This window comes from Trachinotus anak, unplaced genomic scaffold (assembly GCF_046630095.1).
Source record: "Trachinotus anak isolate AG129_WGS33_773 ecotype Australia unplaced genomic scaffold, CSIRO_AGI_Tana_v1 ptg000005l, whole genome shotgun sequence".
Taxonomy (NCBI): domain Eukaryota; kingdom Metazoa; phylum Chordata; class Actinopteri; order Carangiformes; family Carangidae; genus Trachinotus; species Trachinotus anak.
The window spans coordinates 12883593-12900924 of NW_027273856.1; the positions used below are offsets into that span (position 1 = coordinate 12883593).

The 17332-nt window shown below is 45.8% G+C and overlaps 2 protein-coding genes across 2 annotated transcripts; one reads left to right on the forward strand and one right to left on the reverse strand.

Moving 5' to 3' along the window:
- Positions 1-1876: 1876 nt before the first annotated feature.
- On the forward strand, positions 1877-11991 carry psmc6 (proteasome 26S subunit, ATPase 6). The gene is made up of 14 exons (XM_071478385.1): positions 1877-2023; positions 2409-2488; positions 3051-3090; positions 3591-3643; positions 5119-5186; positions 5670-5784; positions 6891-6978; positions 7195-7256; positions 7365-7488; positions 9539-9600; positions 10405-10525; positions 10615-10695; positions 11530-11601; positions 11687-11991. The coding sequence occupies exons 1-14, from the start codon at positions 1939-1941 to the stop codon at positions 11803-11805; spliced, it is 1170 nt and encodes a 389-aa protein (XP_071334486.1). The 5' UTR covers positions 1877-1938; the 3' UTR covers positions 11806-11991.
- Positions 11992-12584: 593 nt separating this feature from the next.
- On the reverse strand, positions 12585-17239 carry cgrrf1 (cell growth regulator with ring finger domain 1). The gene is made up of 6 exons (XM_071478392.1): positions 16893-17239; positions 16182-16318; positions 15819-15996; positions 15531-15678; positions 15239-15346; positions 12585-14331 (listed from the first exon to the last, which is right to left on the reverse strand). The coding sequence occupies exons 1-6, from the start codon at positions 16994-16996 to the stop codon at positions 14014-14016; spliced, it is 993 nt and encodes a 330-aa protein (XP_071334493.1). The 5' UTR covers positions 16997-17239; the 3' UTR covers positions 12585-14013.
- Between the last annotated feature and the right edge of the window lie 93 nt (positions 17240-17332).

The window sequence follows — 17332 nt, forward strand, 5'->3', positions numbered from 1 at the left end:
GACAAAGTGGATAAATCTCCTCGATTCTGTACAGATTACCATAAAGTTAACACGGTTACTAAGCCAGATTCCTGTCCATTACCTCGCATGGAAGACTGCATTGCTGGGAAAAGAGTCACTAAGTTCAAACTATTACATTTTATTCAGTGTCATCCACTACATTATTTAGCATGTTAGATTAATGTTTAAATATATTTAATCACCTGTGGTGATGTGATGGGGATTAAGAGACAACATAGGTAAAACAGATCAGACAGAAATTTACAGATCTAACCTCAGATTCTGACCCAGGAACAGCTTCTTTCAGTTGAAAAAGCATTAAGGTTAAAACTGAGTGTACATTTTCAGATATCTACTTTACATTTAGAAATCTTGCTCTACAACATCAATGAATAAATTTATACAGTGAAATGCTGTTAAAACTGCTGCAGCCTACATTCAAACACTCACACATTTTTATTTTTCATTTAGCCCAGTTTTTAAAAGTTAAAGTATTTTCAGCTGCACTAGCTTACTGTCATGCTCACTCAGAAGTATCACACCATCTACAATATATGACACCTATGATAGGACTGGTCATCAGTGAGACCAATCAGAACATGAGCAAAAGGATTATTCACAGATCAGAGTTTTGCGTCTAAAGCTTCACATGACGAATGCAGAGTAAATGTTTGTGGTGGAAACCTCTTTGTTGATTTTATTCCAGATAATAACTCTATGCTTACTGTTTTATATTCATTATTTACTGCACCATTCCCACGTGTTTCATTGGTTAATTTTAAAGACTGCAAGGCCTCATTCTCATCATGAAAGAAATGTGTGTCCCATGCTGTCTTCCTAGTGAAGACACAGGCCCTGAGTGTCCTTGCATCCAGCTCCAGGACTAGATGAGAGATCTGTCTAGTGATGCAAATCATCTTGTGTATGTTAAACATGTAGAACCAAGGCTAAAGAGTCTGTGAGAGGAGACATGGGCTGGAGATCTGTCACCATATATCTGAGTCTATTTCCTTGCATTGATCAGTCTTGTCCTCTGCAGAGACAAACTCAGGTCTTTTATGTGAATAAAGGATCCTAAAACTTGGACCGTCTTCTCCAGGTGATTTTTTGCCACAGTTTCAGTGTAAAGGGACTGATTGACAATATGACAGGTGTCTTAATGTCCTCGGTTTCAGTGCTATAAAGACAGACAGTGCAGATTTTAATTTGAATTGAGGATGAGCCTCCATGTGTAATAACTAAATGTCAGAGATCTGTCTCTGTCCTTGACTGGTTAATCATAAAAGATGTCATGGTTGGGTTTGTTGAAGAAAAACTTGCCAGTGAGCAGGTTATCTTCACAGAGTAGGTTACTGCGGCAACTGACTCAGAATCATAGTGATCTCAGTTTCTGGAACAGAAAACCCAGTTTCCCCTATCTCAGGATTAAGAAACTCAAAGTTTTCATTAAACCTGATTTCTGGAATACACCCCAGATCTCCAGTTGACAGGTGTATCCCAGCTGGGGGGAGCCATATTGTCAAGATGTGGCTCAGTCCACAGACAGATGCTTTTAGCGTGGTCAGTCATTTTCAAATGTAAAAGTGTCTTTGTCTGGTTCAACAACAATGTAATCCTACTGAGCTGCTCTGAATCTCTTGATACCACAGTTTGTGCTGTTTGGTATCCTCAATAACAATCATTATAAACTTAATTTGGTGATTATAAAAGCAAAATTTTGTATCCATGAATCCAGGTGTAGCCACTCTCAACTTTTATTAATGATAATGATAAAATGAAACCAAACATAAAGACTGCTCTAATGTGGTTTTCTGTGTGTTAACGATCTGTTTAACGACTCTTTTATTATCAATAAAGATGTTTTTTTTAAACCCAGAGGAGAAGAAAAAAGCATACACCGTAGTGACGCTGCAGTTTCCCAGTATTCAGTGGGGCATCATGGCGGACGGCAGAGAGAAAGCGCTACAGGACTACAGAAAAAAATTACTGGAACACAAAGAAGTTGACGGGCGGTTAAAAGAATGTAAGAGACAATTTAAGTGCGATGTCTGTGGAGTGGCAGACGTCTTGTTCACTTTGATTGAGATCCATGTTATCGGATAGTTAGAGTCAGCTAGCTGGACAGATAGCTAGTGCTTTGTCATGCAGTTAGCATCTCCGTAGAAATGAATGGAAGTGTAGCGGTTAGCTTTAGCAATGCTAACTTAGCTTACGACAAACAGACAGTGGTGCTGTAACAGACAGTAAGCTGATTAATGATTTGTTACTGTCTGTTAACGAGAGCATGAGTAGCCTTTACTGTGATATACACGTTGTACTTGTACGATAAGGCAGTCGAGAGCTGTGGGCTAAGCTAACTGGACAGCTAACGTTAACGCAGTAAGTCAGCAGTGTTTGTCTGTTTTCAGTGAGAGAGCAGCTGAGGGAGCAAACCAAACAGTACGAGAAGTCAGAGAACGACCTGAAGGCTCTGCAGAGCGTCGGACAGGTAAAGGTTTTCCTTTTAAACCAACACCAGAGCCCGACTAGGCCTCACCACTCACAGTGTACAGTCACTGCAGGACAAACCTCGTCACACCGGACTTGTTTTTCCAGTTGTCACCAGTGTCCAGTGTGGTCCACATACTTATTGATCTGATACTGGACGTATTCTAAAGCTTCACTCATTACTGATTATTTGGAGCCACACAAAATAAACCTGACAGTTCCGATGATCCAGTTACCATCACTTGGTGTGTCTGGTGAACTAAAACTGACTGTGCTTACGACCCTCAGTCACATAGCTCTGTATGCTAACACAGTCTCTACATTTGAACTTTTAAAGACATTTAAATGCATTGTAACAAATATGTATATTATTCAGTTCATCACAGTCGACTCAGAATCTGCACTTTTAAACGTGGTGTTGTTGCCATCATTACAATCTAGACTGTTTATCACACAGTTGTCTGAGTGTGTTCAGTGGGTGGAGACAGTGGGGAGGGGGCAAGAGGATCACAGGCTGATTTATCTGGTCTTTACTAACCTCACCTGTGCCCTGCTCTCTGCAGATTGTTGGAGAGGTGCTGAAACAGCTAACGGAGGAGAAATGTAAGTTCATTGATGGATGGATGTGTCACGTTTACATGTGTCATGTAGAGCTGTGATGGTGTGGATTTTTTCTCACAGCAGTTGAAGGGGCAACGTTTCCCTGCAGTGGATCAAACACCTCGGTCTAATTTGTGTGTAGAGATGTTTTTACAACGAACATGAAGGTTCTCTTTGTGTCATCATGGCCCCCTTCCTCCCTCTCTCTCATGTGCGCGCAAACACACACACACACACACAGACTGGCCTGTCGTGGTTAGACTGGCCCTTGTGAGCCCCTGTGCGCAATGAGTGTTGCAGGGTTCATGTGCCAGGACTGGGCTCGCTCCGAACCCTCACCCGCTGCATGTCACGCTCACGTTTCCCACATCTCTGCTCGTCTCTCTCTCCTCTATGCTCACTTCTCTGTCATCTGTTCTCTGATGTAAGACCCGCCCTCCTGAAGCTTGGTTACCAGTGTTCACTCAGACATGTGATGCTAATGTGTTTTGTGTTTATTCCAGTCATTGTCAAGGCCACCAATGGCCCCCGATACGTGGTTGGATGCCGCAGACAGGTGAGTGCTGATCAAACTGACATCATGTGGGTTGTGCACAGCCAGGAGTGTGGCATGTTTGGTTCTAGGACATTTATGTCAAATAAAAGTGAATATTGCAAACCCCCCTGCACCAGAAACTGCAGAACATCAAGAACACCTGGGTAGACTGTCCAGGTGAAGATAATAATTTGACTTTGGCTATTGACAGGTAAATACAACCCCAACCTTAAATGTGTTGATCATGAGACAAAGCAGATGCAGATAAAACCTGAATTCAGGTTTGGTGCCATCGGCTGCACATAAGGGTTTGCCCATTTAAAGTTAAAGGGCATGGTGCACATTAGTGTGTGTTTCCAGCTGTTTCCAGGTGGAGGGGGTCACTGCTGTATAAGAGCAGCTGTTTTTGGCCTTCAGTCTCCAGAGGGAAGAAAAGCTGATGTGTCTGGTTCTGCTGCCTTGATTTAGATTCTTTTTTAAAACTGTCCACCAGTGTTAAAGAAGTGGCATCATTATTCTGTGGAGTGAGATCACACACACACACACACACTACACTATACTATACTATACTATACTATACTATACTATACTATCCTATCCTGTACTATGGTATTTGTCTTTGTCTCAGGTTGCATTGTGGGTAATTTTGTATATCAGTGATGAATGTTGGATTTTTCTGTGATTTAGTGATGTTGATGTTTCCTGATTAATTGATCAGTTTTTGTCTGATCCATTAATTAAATACTTGTCAAATCCATGATACATGACTTCACACAGGAGGTAGGGCGGGTAGTCCACTAATTAGAAGGTCGGTGGTTCGATCCCCGGCTCCTCAAGTCGTTGGACAAGATACTGAACCCCACACCACCCCTGATGTGTGTGTGTGTGTGTGTGTGTGTGTGTGTGTGTGTGTGTGTGTGTGTGTGTGTGTGTGTGTGTGTGTGTGTACTTGTACTTGCTACATAGTAAGGACCAAAAAAAGTATTTTATTAACAGAGTGAGGACATTTTGGGAAAGTGAGGACATTTTGGCTGGTCCTCACTTTTTGAGACACCTTAAAATCACATGTTGAGGGGTAAGACTTGTTTTTCGAGTTATGGTTAGAATTAGGTTTAGGTTAGGGTCAGGGTTAGGCACTCAGTTGTGATGGTTAGGCTTAGGGTAAGGGGCTAGGGAATGCATTATGTCAATGAGTGTACTCACAAAGGGGAGAGAGGGAGAGAGAGGGAGAGAGAGAGGGAGAGCGAGAGAGAGAGATGCATGAATGTATGACTGAATGGGTGAATGTGGGGTGTATTGTAAAGTCAGTAAGACTAGAGAAAGTGCTATATAGGGGCAAGTCCATTTTCCATTTACACACACAAACTATGTTGACCACATTTGTTTTATTTCATTTTCATGGTTTATTAATTGAAATAAAGTTGCAGCTTTGCTGACACAGAGCTCAGAGTCTCAGTCAACAGTGTCTAATCAACAAAGCTCTTCATCTTTTTCAGTTGGACAAGTCCCAACTGAAGCCGGGCACCAGAGTGGCTTTGGACATGACCACGCTCACTATAATGAGGTAGGCTGGGCGTCTTCATGAACCTGTCTCACAAGCTAATGAGGGCCTGAGGTGGTTTTGCTGAGCCCTGAACTGGATAGTGTGTGTCCTCCTCCACATGGCCCCTTAAGCAGCCTCCTGCTGCACATTCACACAGGACCGATCGATAATCAATGACTGAACGTGGGCCTGACTGTGCTGTTGTGATTGTTCATGTGTGAGTCAGGGTGAGGACCTAACACCCAGATCCTGACACGTCCTGTGATCACTTCAGTCAGTAGATGATGACATCACACACTCGTTTCCTCTGTGGCTGTTTCCTGTCTGAAACAGAGCCACTGCTCCCTGAGTGAGGGGGAGTATGATGTCATCAGTGTGAGGTGACAGGGCTCTAGATGAACTGTCAATCACCTGAATCACCCCCCCCCCCCCATTAACTACTGACATGCTGAGTTGTACCCTGCAGCACTCAGATCACAGCATGTGTCTCCTGTTCTTCTGAAGGTACCTGCCCAGAGAGGTGGACCCTCTGGTGTACAACATGTCCCACGAGGACCCAGGCAGCGTCTCCTACTCTGAGATCGGAGGCTTGTCTGAGCAGATCCGTGAGCTGAGAGAGGTACAATGATGTGCAGTGATACCACGCCGGGCTCACTTCAATTCAATTCAATTCAATTTTATTTGTATAGTGCCAAATCATAATATACATTATCTCGAGGCACTTTACAGGGTAAGGTCGAGACCTGACTTTGTTACAGAGAAAAACCCAACAGTTCCCACAAAGAGCAAGCGCTTGGCAACAGGGGGGAGGAAAAACTCCCTTTAACAGGAAGAAACCTCCAACAGAACTGGGCTCAGGGTGGGTGGCCGTCTGCCTCGACTGGTTGGGTTTAGGAGGAGATAAAAAAGGGGCAGAGGGGGGAGGAGAGAGGAGAAAAGAGAGAGACCAGGAACAGCTGTGTAAGTAATGGTGTTAACAATAATGATGACAGATAACAGTGGTTAATAGTAATGATGAGTAGTGGTGGATCTGGATCCTGCTGCTCCCGAGGCAGAGAGACCTGCAGAATGAGGACAGAGAGAGGGAGAGAGAGGAGAAGCACAAACTACAGGAGAGAAAAAAAATACAAAGTTAATGGCATAAAGTAATCGAGAGAGAAAGAGTGCCCAGTGCATCATGGGAATCCCCCAGCAGTCTAGCTCTATAGCAGCATAACTAAGGGATGGGTCAGGACATACCCGAGCCAACCTTAACTATAAGCTTTACTAAACAGGACAGTTTTAAGCCTGATCTTAAAGGTAGAGAGGGTGCCTGTCTCCCGAACCCACACACTTTCCATGTTTGTCTGTTCTGTGGCTCTGATAAGATAAGATTGTAGCTGACTCCTCCCACCCTGGACACAAACTCTTTGTGACACTCCCCTCTGGCAGGAGGCTGCGGTCCTTCAGGACCAAAACCTCTCGCCACAAAAATAGCTTCTTCCCATCTGCTATTAGCCTTATCAACAAGGCTAGAGAGCCCCACTGTTGCTGATCAATTGCACCAATCACCAGAAAAAATTCCTTGTATGTGAAAACATACTTGGCAATAAAACTGATTCTGATTCTGATTCTGATTCTGATGCAGTGGCAGTGTGTGAACCAGTGTGTGTTACACATGTGTTTGTAGGGATTCTGTTTTAGATACGACTCTGGATGATATATGTTGGTGTGTGGTCGTTTCAGGTGATCGAGCTGCCTCTCACCAACCCTGAGCTCTTCCAGAGGGTGGGCATCATCCCCCCTAAGGGCTGCCTGCTCTATGGGCCTCCAGGTTAGTGACTCACTCAGAGTCTTCGTCAGGCTCCATCACATACCAGTGACATCCATCAGTGTTATCATGTTTGTGTCAGTATTCTAAACAGGTTTAGGCAGGAACTCAGTTCTGAGACAGTAACACATGAATCTGCTTCATGTTCTTCATTGACTTCAATACAAATGATCAGTGTTTGAGCAGTTGATGTGGTGCTGATGAGAGATTCTCCAACAGGCACCGGGAAGACTCTCCTGGCCAGAGCAGTGGCCAGTCAGCTGGACTGTAACTTCCTCAAGGTAACTTCCTCAGCATGCTCAGGTACTGTCGCACTGCAGGGCGGTCAGTCAGCTGACTCTGTGTGTGTGTGTGTGTGTGTGTGCTTGTGTGCGTGCGCGTGCGTGCAGGTGGTTTCCAGCTCCATCGTGGACAAGTACATTGGTGAAAGTGCCAGGCTGATCAGAGAGATGTTCAACTATGCCAGGGACCACCAGCCATGCATCATCTTCATGGATGAGATCGATGCCATCGGTGAGTGACCTTGTTCACATTCAGCTGTGGTGATGTTAAAAGGCTGTGTGCACCTGCTCCTCTGCTCTTCACTGTTTTTCTGTGGAGCAGCTGAAGGTTCCTTTCGCCTCCGTTACTGCTCAGTGAGTGGAAACGTGACTGTGAGGAGATCAGTTTATTTCAGTTCAGGTTGTAGTTGCTCTATGCTGAACAGAAGGAAGCGCCACCTGTGAAGCTGTGAGCTGCACCGAGTCACTTCGGCTGGTTACCTTGTGTTCACATAAGGAGTCAGAGCAGTTACACTTCATCATCACAGTGTGTCAGAGAAAATCTGAAGTCTCCATGGAGTAAAGAACATCTTGCATTAAGGAGCTGATTGATAAAAAGAAAGCTCTGCTGTTTGATGTTCAGATGCTGAGATGGAAAAGCTTCTGTTGCTGGATCAGGTCCAAGCACACATCTGACACCATTAGGGGCGGGACAAAATATTGATTTGGCGATATATCGTTGTCCTTCCTCGTGTGATACGATAATCGATGCGCAGGTGCCAACATCGATATTTTCCCTGCCAATTTGATTTGCCGGCATCGCTACTTCATGTCTCCTCTCGGTTGCCCTGCTTAAATGAATGAGGGAAACTTGGGTGAAAGTTAATTGGCAGAAGAGAAAGTTAACAGCAGGATGATGGCAGAGAAAGCTATGCTAAGACATGCCCCAGCCACATTAAGTCAAAGGTCTGGGCCCACTTTGGCTTTTATAACATCGACAGGATAAAAGAAAAGCCATGGTAAATACAGAGCAGGAAATATTTAACCGAAAAAGCTGTTCCAGCTCATTACAATGAGACGAGAGGAAAGGTGGAGAAAGCACTCCAGACTGCAGAGAGAGTTGCGCTCACATGAGATGTTACGGCCCATTTTATTGATAACGAGTGGCAAATGCACTCCTACGTGTTACAAACAAGGGCGATGCTCGACACTCATACCGGTGCTCATATGGCAGAGGTGTTACAGAAGGCCACGGAAGAATGGATGTTATTGGTATCATGGGCCATGTATCGCGTATTGTGCGGTACCCTGTGATTCCCACCCCTAGACACCATGTCGGAAATCAGCTCTTCTTCACCACTTTAAAACTGTAACCTGCACAGGAAGTAACCACTGTTTTAGAGTAGCGAAGAAGAATTGATTTCCTGATTAGCATGAGTGTTAGCCGTCAGAAATTTGGCAACACTTTACTCTGGAACTCTCCCACGAGCAAAAAGGCAACGTGCACGGCTGTAATGTAGAGGGGAGGCAGCAGCTTAGTCAGTTTCAACACCAGCTTCTTTTGAAGCTTCTGATGACACGTCACAGAAGAGAATGATGAGAGGAAACAGGACGAACTGCAGCAGCAAACACTGGAAATGAGTTATTATTCCTGGATTTATTTAGTGTTTAAGTTGCTGCTGCTCCACGTTTTATCCTGTTATTGTACTATTTAAATATTTAAATGTCTTATTTTACTGAATTGTGGCTGCAGTTAAAGTTTTTTTTTAAGGAACTGTAATTTTTTTACTAGATTTATTTTTTATGACCGACAATCAAATTAGACAGTAAATGAGATTCTATGGCCTCATGTTTCTGTTCATGTTTTACGAAGGTTTAACCTGAACCACACAACAACAGCACTCACATCACATCCACACAGGGTCAGTAGTTTTTAATGCATCAGTATCAGCTGATACATAAGTTCAGTTATCAGAAGACTTTGACTGGAGTTAATGATGAAGGTGCTGTGATGATGAGCCGTTTCTGCTACAGCTGATCCAGGATACCTGCCTCAGAGCTTAACAGGTTCTTCCCTGGTCCATGACCTATCCCTCCACAAGTCCAGAGCAGACCAGTCCAGGACTTTGTGTGTAATCCTGCTGACCAGCACCAGGTCCTGGACCAGCTCATAAATACAGTTTTTAATGACTGGGGGCTTGACAGATTCTCTATGGGGCTTGGTAACGTAGGAGCAGCCATTTGTCGGTGAATCTGTGATGTTCTGACCTCTGACCTCTGTCCTTCGTGTGTCTTCCCTGCAGGCGGCCGTCGTTTCTCTGAGGGAACCTCTGCTGACAGAGAGATCCAGAGGACTCTGATGGAGGTAATGGAGTCACTGTACAGCCCAACCTCACACACCACAACAACCACTGCTCTTATGTCCTGTGGAAACCCACACACGTGCTTCAGTGATGACATCATCCAAGTGACTGACAGCTTTGTTTTATCAGGAGCAAATGAACAATCTGCCAAAATGGTGCATTCATGCTCCACTGGAAAAATTACGTCCCTGTTCACAAGTTGACCTTTGAATGCATCAATTAAAAAATGATTCCATATTAATACAACAGTTCACACCACACACTGTGGTATTAAATGTGTGTTAGTTTGTGTAGGCTGCACTTCTCATGTCAGAGAAGTTAAAATCAGGGAGGATCAGGGTCTGTGAGGAAAAATAACCAGGAAGGAAATGGTCATTTTAATTAGTGATGACATCACGTCACAGCTGACACGTTTGTTTATCCTTTTGGACCAGTACAACTAGTGAAGGAGGTCTCCGTGGTACTGTCCTGTGGACGTGTTCACAGCTGCAGATAGCTGCTGACACCACAGACATGTAGTTTGTTGATTTTGTTTCTACTCTGCTTGGAGAACGTGGTCTGAGGACCTCCACCTGCAGTGTTCAGGGAGAGTTGCACCGCCATCTACTGGTAGCAGGAAATTACGTGTTACACTTTGACGTTCCCCTCTTAGCGGGTTGACTACACCCTCCTCAGACGAGGTCAGACAGCCTTATCTGTCGTGGGGTGGTGTGTGGTACTGGTCAGTGTTACCAGCAGCAGGAGAACCACTTCTGAAGGTGTGTGTGTGTGTGTGTGTGTGTGTGTGTGTGTGTGTGTCCTATCAGCTGCTGAACCAGATGGACGGCTTTGACACGCTGCACAGAGTAAAGATGATCATGGCCACCAACAGACCTGACACCCTGGATCCCGCCCTCCTGCGGCCCGGCAGACTGGACCGCAAGATCCGTAAGATGTCCTGGTGTGGTTCTCATCTCCTGTGTGTCGGCTCTGTGTGACCACATGCACAAAAACCTGTGTCCTCTTGTGTTCTCCAGACATCGAGCTGCCCAACGAACAGGCTCGTCTGGACATCCTGAAGATCCACTCCAGCCCCATCACCAAGCACGGAGAGATCGGTGAGTGAGTCCACTGCTGCTGTCTATCATCCTCCCTGCTACGGCATCAGCAGCTCATCACAGTCACACGCTGGTGTTAGACCTCACTGATCAACTCACCTCTGCAGGTGTTATTGGTAATAATGTATAAATCTGTGAGTAAAAGGATTTATTGATTAATGTATTGATTAATTAGGTGCAGCCCTGTTTTTCCCTCCAACTGTCAGACATGACACAAAACTGAAGCTGATCAACAGCCTGTCCTCTTGTTGGTAGCAGTGATTCTCTCCAGTGTTTTGGCACCATTAATTGTAATGATTCTGAAGTGGTGACTCATTAGTTTAAACATTCGTGCTTCGTTAACAATCAGACCTGTTTCATATCTGTCAGACATTCTTGATTCAGTTCAACTTTTCCAGGGTTTATTTAAATTGTTGGTTTTGTTATAATCCCACTCCTCCTCCCATGTCTCCCCTTGGGCCTTGACCTGGTTGGCAGCAGGTTGAAGTCACTGTCTGCAGTGGTTGTTTTAGTAGTTTTTTATCCAGCTAACTGCTGAAATCTGCTTCAGTATTTCTCCCCTCACTCAGGTTGTCAGCCATTGTCTGAACCATGACTCTAAAACCAAATGAAACACATTTCCCATAATGCTTTTCACTCTTAACGGGTTAATTTATTAAATTCTGAGCTGTAAACATCAGGACCCATATTCAGACTAAAAGTTTCTCCTCACTGTCCGACTGAGGGTTGGGGTACCTGCCAGTCCTGAAGTCAGGACTTCTGGCCTCATGTTTTTGACTCAGAGTAATGGGGGTGGGACAGTGGACTCAGAACCTCTCCTCCTCTTGTTGTCAGATTTTGAGGCCATCGTGAAGCTGTCAGACGGATTCAACGGAGCTGATCTGAGGAACGTATGCACAGAAGCAGGTGAGACATGAGGCATCTCAGGATCATCATGACAGTCTGAGTCATCCACAAACAGCTGTGATCATGTGCATCTGTGTGTCTGCAGGTCTGTTTGCCATCCGCTCGGACCGAGAGTACGTCACTCAGGAGGACTTCATGAAAGCAGTGAGGAAGGTGGCTGACTCCAAGAAGCTGGAGTCCAAGCTGGACTACAAGCCTGTGTAGAGCCTGAGGGTGGAGCTTCTGTCCACCTACTGTTTTTTTATTGCTTGGTTATGGCTCTGCTGTGTTCTCTGCTTCCAGGCCAGAACACGTTACGTTTGGTCCTGACAGTAACTCCCGTTTCCGCTTGTTAGTCTGACGCATCACTTGTATAAATAACTTGTACTGAAATACACCTTAATGTTGGAAGCTCTGTGGTCTTCACTTTCTTCTCTCAGGTCCTCCAGCTGAGCAGTGACATCACAGCGTGCAGGGCGGAGTCAAACACATGGCACACTTCAGTATTCTGAACTCAAGGTGCACTTAGGAGCTTTTTCAGGCCTTTCAACCTCTCACAGTCCTCATCAACAGATAACTACAACTCCATCTCCTGATGAAGCCTGTGACTGGTTGAAAGCTCTGGAAGAAGCAAATAAGTGGACTTTGAGTCAAGATTAATTTGTATAAATTGTAAGACCTGTCAGGTGATTTGGTGGTTAATGTTTTTGTCCTCTGGGCTTGTTGAAAATGTGCAGTCACAGATTAAAGCCCTGTTCACATGACATGAACCCTGGTCCAGGATCTGGTCTGGAAAAGACCCTCTTACACCAGAATTGGCTGAGAAACACCTGTGAATACTGCAGACTCAGTAGAGCAATCACACTGAAAAAAAACAGGTGTTAGCAGCTGTCTCTGTCCATCAGTCAAAATGAAACCCAGCTCACTCTGTCTCTCATGCGTCTGTGTGTGCTCTATGATGTCATGTGATGACATCATTCTGAACAGAAACTGGTCTGTCAGTGTAAAAGGAGACAATTGCCATTATTTTATTAGGTTTACTTGTGTTTGAAAACCCTTTTAATATCCACTAACTTTGGTGTGAAAAGGCTTTAGAGGCTGAAAAATCTGAGGAGCAGCTCTGTCACTGTCTCCATGTTTAACTGACACATAACATGTTACTGCTACACATGCTACAGAACCTAACGTGAGTCACATTAACCACGGTAATAAACAGTTAGGCTGACCTAATCTTTACAGCCCTACAGCAGAATTCATTCATTCAGAATCCTCCCTATTTTAAGTTTCCATCAGTATCACAGTGATCCAGTGATGTTGTCTGAACATCATGATACAGACAGGAGCTGATCACAGCTGATTCAGAGTTTTATCACAGTTGGACATGATGGAAATAAGAACAGGATAAAATCAGCAACTGTTGCTTTCGTTCTCCTGATGTTGGCTGTGTTAATGTTATCTGTCTTCCTCTATAGACGTCCTCTGACGCAGTGTGATTAGTCCCAACACAGTTTGTAATGGACCCAAAATATTTGACCGTTTCAAATGGATAAAACTTTATTTCACTATCTGTCTACAGCTGTAAACTTTGTCTGGATTTGTTAGTCATGAGGGATAAAGTGTGAATCCTTTGTGTAAAGAGCAGTTGCAGTTTAGAGTGAGAACCACAGACGCACATTATAAAGTCCAACTGTCAGAAATAAACACAACTGAAACTGTGGTGAATCAAAAAGCTGAATGTTTGAATGATGTCTGAACATCAGGATTTCATTTTTCTAAAAGGCTGACTGTTTTAAAAGGGGAGAAGAGGAAAAAATGTCTTTCAAGAGCTGAACAGTTTGAAGTGGTGAATCGTGGGAGGGGTCAGCTGTTCGTCACACAAACCACTTAAACCTTCCAAGTCTCACACTTCAGCTCAAAACACAGCTGCAGTCTGTCTGAGGACCCACATCAAGCCTGGTCTCCTGTGTGGTGGTGCCCTCTGCTGGACATTATGTCATCATGTCTTAGTTTACATTCACCTTCAGTCAGGGTCATGTTCTCCTTCAGTGGTGTGCTCCTTAAACTGGTCTAATCCTCAGACTAACACAGAGTCAACATCAATAATCTAGACACGTTCTCTACATCCTTCACTGCAGCTCTGAAACTGATCAGCTGTCAGCTTTAACTCCCCACAGGTACCTCAGGCCTCCAGCAGAGCAGCAGAGTTGGACTGAGTCTAACCACACTATATGAAGTGGTGCATGCTTGTCTCTGCAGAACTGGAACCACAGGAACAGCTGGCACAGGTCTTAGGTCCCTGTTCAGTGCCAGCTCTGGTTCAGGGTCAATGTGATTGTGCAGGTTCTGTTTTTGCTGCTGCTGCAGTGTGACCAATGTAAACTCAGTCCACCATCCAGATGGAGTCAGGGAGCTGATGTCAGGGGTCAGTGTGGGTCAGTGGTCTGCAGCTGGTCCCTGCGTCAGGGCAAAGGACTCCAGGATGAAGGCCCTGCAGATGGGGCAGTGCTGGAAGTGTGAGACGCAGCTGTCACACACACAAGCGTGTCTGCAGGGCAGCAGCACCCTGTTCACTGCGGCGTTCTGACACACCACGCAGTCTCTGCCTGTCCCCTCTGCCCAGCTCTCCTCCTCCTCCAGCTCTGGACCCTGCTCTGCCCTGCTGGCCTCCTCAGGGGCTTCACTGGGCGAGGGGCTCTGCTCTGAGTCAGGAGGCCAAGGGCCCCCCCTGCTGTCAGCTGACATGAAGAGAGGCTGCAGGAGACAGAGAGCAGTGACACATGATTACAACTCAAACAGAACTGTGATGTCTTTGTGATGTCATCAAGGTTACCTCAGGTCAGGCTCAGATATTGGAACAGACCTACATCACACAGTTTAGAGTCTAATGAAAAGGCGGGAAATGTAGGATCCACCTCTGCTGCAGGTTTAGATCTGTCTCTAAACTACAGGAACATGTGACCATGTGACCATATCCCCCACCAGAGGCTGCTGGGTCAGACACATTCTGACAGTGAAGGAGAAGAGTGCTTCCTGTCCCCTGTCAGGCTGCTGGATCGTTGAGGTTCTGCAGCCTGTGTCAAAGGTCTGACCTTTACACTGAGAAACTCCTGCTCAGTGTGTTGTGTGGATCAAACTGAGACAGACAGGGTGTGTGTGAACAGACGGTGAGTGTGTGACAGGATGAACCGGGCTGGAACCAACCAAGGCTTCAGGTATTCACCCCTTCATGTGAATCTGACGGCGTCATGTAAACACTGAACTCTGTTAGAAACCTTTATGATTGGTTAATGAGTCTCCACTGAGTGGACAGGCTAACAACCCTTCATTAATGACGTACTAACAGAGCTCAGATCTTCACAGCAGCCTGAAGCCAACAGGTGAGAGGAGGGGGACATCCACAGTCCTGGGGAGTGTAAGACTCAGAGGGGTCCAATCAGACAGAGGCCTCATATCTACAACCGGACCTGGTTACCCACCACTGACAGGAACTAATCAGTATGAACAGGAGCCACTACAGCCTCCAGTGTGATGTGGGTCTGTGACTGTTGTATGAAGGCCAGCAGGCAACATGAGATCCCTCCAAAACCACCACCCATGACAGGTGAGCAGTCACTTGGCTAGACCCCCCTCTCCCCTCCCCCTGAGCACACACACCTACCTTTAACTCGAAGGTGCTGCCCTGGGAGGTGAGAAGATACTGGAAGAGGAGCCGTGCGGAGAGGCTGTACGTGTCATCAGGAACATGGATCACTGTCACACTGCACACCTGAAAGAGGAGAGACAACGGTGACTTCCTGGAGTGTTCAGCCCCCCCTCTCCTGAGGAGAGCACAGACAGTGAGGGAGCTGGGACGTAGTTTCAGTCTGGTGCGAGTGTGGTCATCATCAAGCTGCTGATGAAGATGATTGACACTTGACTGGGAGGAGCCTGTCTGACTGAGCTGGACTCACGATATTGTACGTGTCTCTGGCCTCTGGCTCTGCCAGCGTCAGCACAGCCACCAGGGGGTAGCGTTCCCTTGGCAACCGTCCAAAATCTCTGATCCCCCGCTCAGCAGGAATCTGTGTGTAGCGTTCCTCACTGTCATCACTGCTGACGCTGAGGGGACGGGGTCAAAGAGGATAACCAAGGAACTGCTTCAGGAACAATGAATGTCAGCCGAACAAATGAGCAACACATGACAAGGCTGCCTGTTACTGTTGTTACAGTGCAGGGGGTGGGGAAGATGTGAAGGATACTGGAAGCTCTGGTAGTGGAAGTAGTGCAGGTGCAGGGCCTCCTGGAAGTCCTGGGGGGTCCTGAGCCTCGGGCCGAGCTGGTGAGCCCGCAGCGCCCCCTGCAAGGCGATGACGTCACAGCCCCAGAAACAGCTGAGCACACAGGGCTCCAGACAGCAGGACCTCAGTGATACACCACCTGCTCAGTCACAGAGGAGGGTAAACATGGATATTATTATTCACTGCTGTTCAGCTGGTTCATTGGTCATGTGATCACACAAACACGTCCAGTGATGTCATAGTGACTGTCACAGTGGTTTCACACTGTACTGATCATTTACACTGTGACTCTACCCCTCTGTTACTGAGGATGAGCGTGCTCACCTGTGACAGACGCTGCTCCACCGCCCAGCTCCAGGGCGAAGGGATTGGTCACCTGGACCATTTGCTTCTCAGGGGTTGGTAGGACGGACTCTGTCTCATCAGAGCTGCGAAGAATCACAGGGACATCGAAGCCAAACCTGAGGGACAGAGACGAAGCGAAGAGTATAGGTGTTCTTCATCACTCACACCACACCCACTGATCAGGTGTGGACCTCAGACACTTGCACTTTTACACCAGACTCATTCAAGTGAGAGGGCGAACTGTCATGACTGAACCTTCCAGGAGGTCAACAATCGATCAGAGGTGACCTCTGATCGATCCATATAGTATCAATCGATACAGTCGGGTTATATTCTTGTCCATGGGACTGATACCAAAATAAAACAAAAATGATCCATCTCGTTAGATCTGCTGCTGTGTGCAGTGATCACAGTTCACAGCATGAAGTTATTTAGCATTAAACTGCCTTGTGTTTGAACATGAAAGTAGTTAGTAATGAGCAGAGAGTAATAAAAAAATGTCTTATGTTTGACAGATGACTCAGCACATTGATCCATGTGACAGATCCCTGACTGGTTCTGGTGCTGCTGTGACCTTATGGGGTTTTTATGATAAAACAGTGAAGAAACGCAGTTTAATGCACGAGTTTAAAGCGTCAGGCTGCTGCTGTCAGGACTGAGGCTAAGCTAACTAGGCTAACTGTCACTTACCAGCCGAGCACCATGGCAGCGGTGACAAGGAAACACAAAGAAACCACGCTAATGTAAAACAGTGGGGAGTACTCATACAGGGTCACCAGGAAGACGGCTGCCATTTCACATCATCTGTGTCCGAGAGAGAGCGGTTTATTAAAAACTATCCTGGTAAACTGTCTTCATGGCGGCCATAACACGAATCCGCAAATACAACTACGGTGGCCTAAAAGGTACAAGTACACAACTAACACTGGGCTTATTTAAGATATTTAACGTTTTTATTTTATCCTCTAAATAACTGAAGAGCCGCTTCAGAAGAACATGTTGGTCTGAACCATTTTACTGACTGAATTCAGGCAGGATCTTTTAACGCGAAGAAGCAAATGAGTCAAGCTGCGGCGACATTCAGAGGAAATCCGCTTATACGGCCAACTTCAAAATAAAAGCCCCTCCGT

What these genes read in the sequence shown, in the direction of transcription:
- psmc6 (XM_071478385.1), top strand. Translation starts at nt 1,939, where the DNA reads ATGGCGGACGGCAGAGAGAAAGCGCTACAGGACTACAGAAAAAAATTA. An exon ending in CCTGCTCTATGGGCCTCCAG is followed by an intron (nt 6,979 to 7,194) that starts GTTAGTGACTCA and finishes ATTCTCCAACAG; the next exon opens with GCACCGGGAAGACTCTCCTG. An exon ending in CAGACTGGACCGCAAGATCC is followed by an intron (nt 10,526 to 10,614) that starts GTAAGATGTCCT and finishes TGTGTTCTCCAG; the next exon opens with ACATCGAGCTGCCCAACGAA.
- cgrrf1 (XM_071478392.1), bottom strand. Translation starts at nt 16,996, where the DNA reads ATGGCAGCCGTCTTCCTGGTGACCCTGTATGAGTACTCCCCACTGTTT. An exon ending in TTCCACTACCAGAGCTTCCA is followed by an intron (nt 15,679 to 15,818) that starts GTATCCTTCACA and finishes CCGTCCCCTCAG; the next exon opens with CGTCAGCAGTGATGACAGTG. An exon ending in GCAGCACCTTCGAGTTAAAG is followed by an intron (nt 14,332 to 15,238) that starts GTAGGTGTGTGT and finishes TGTCTCCTGCAG; the next exon opens with CCTCTCTTCATGTCAGCTGA.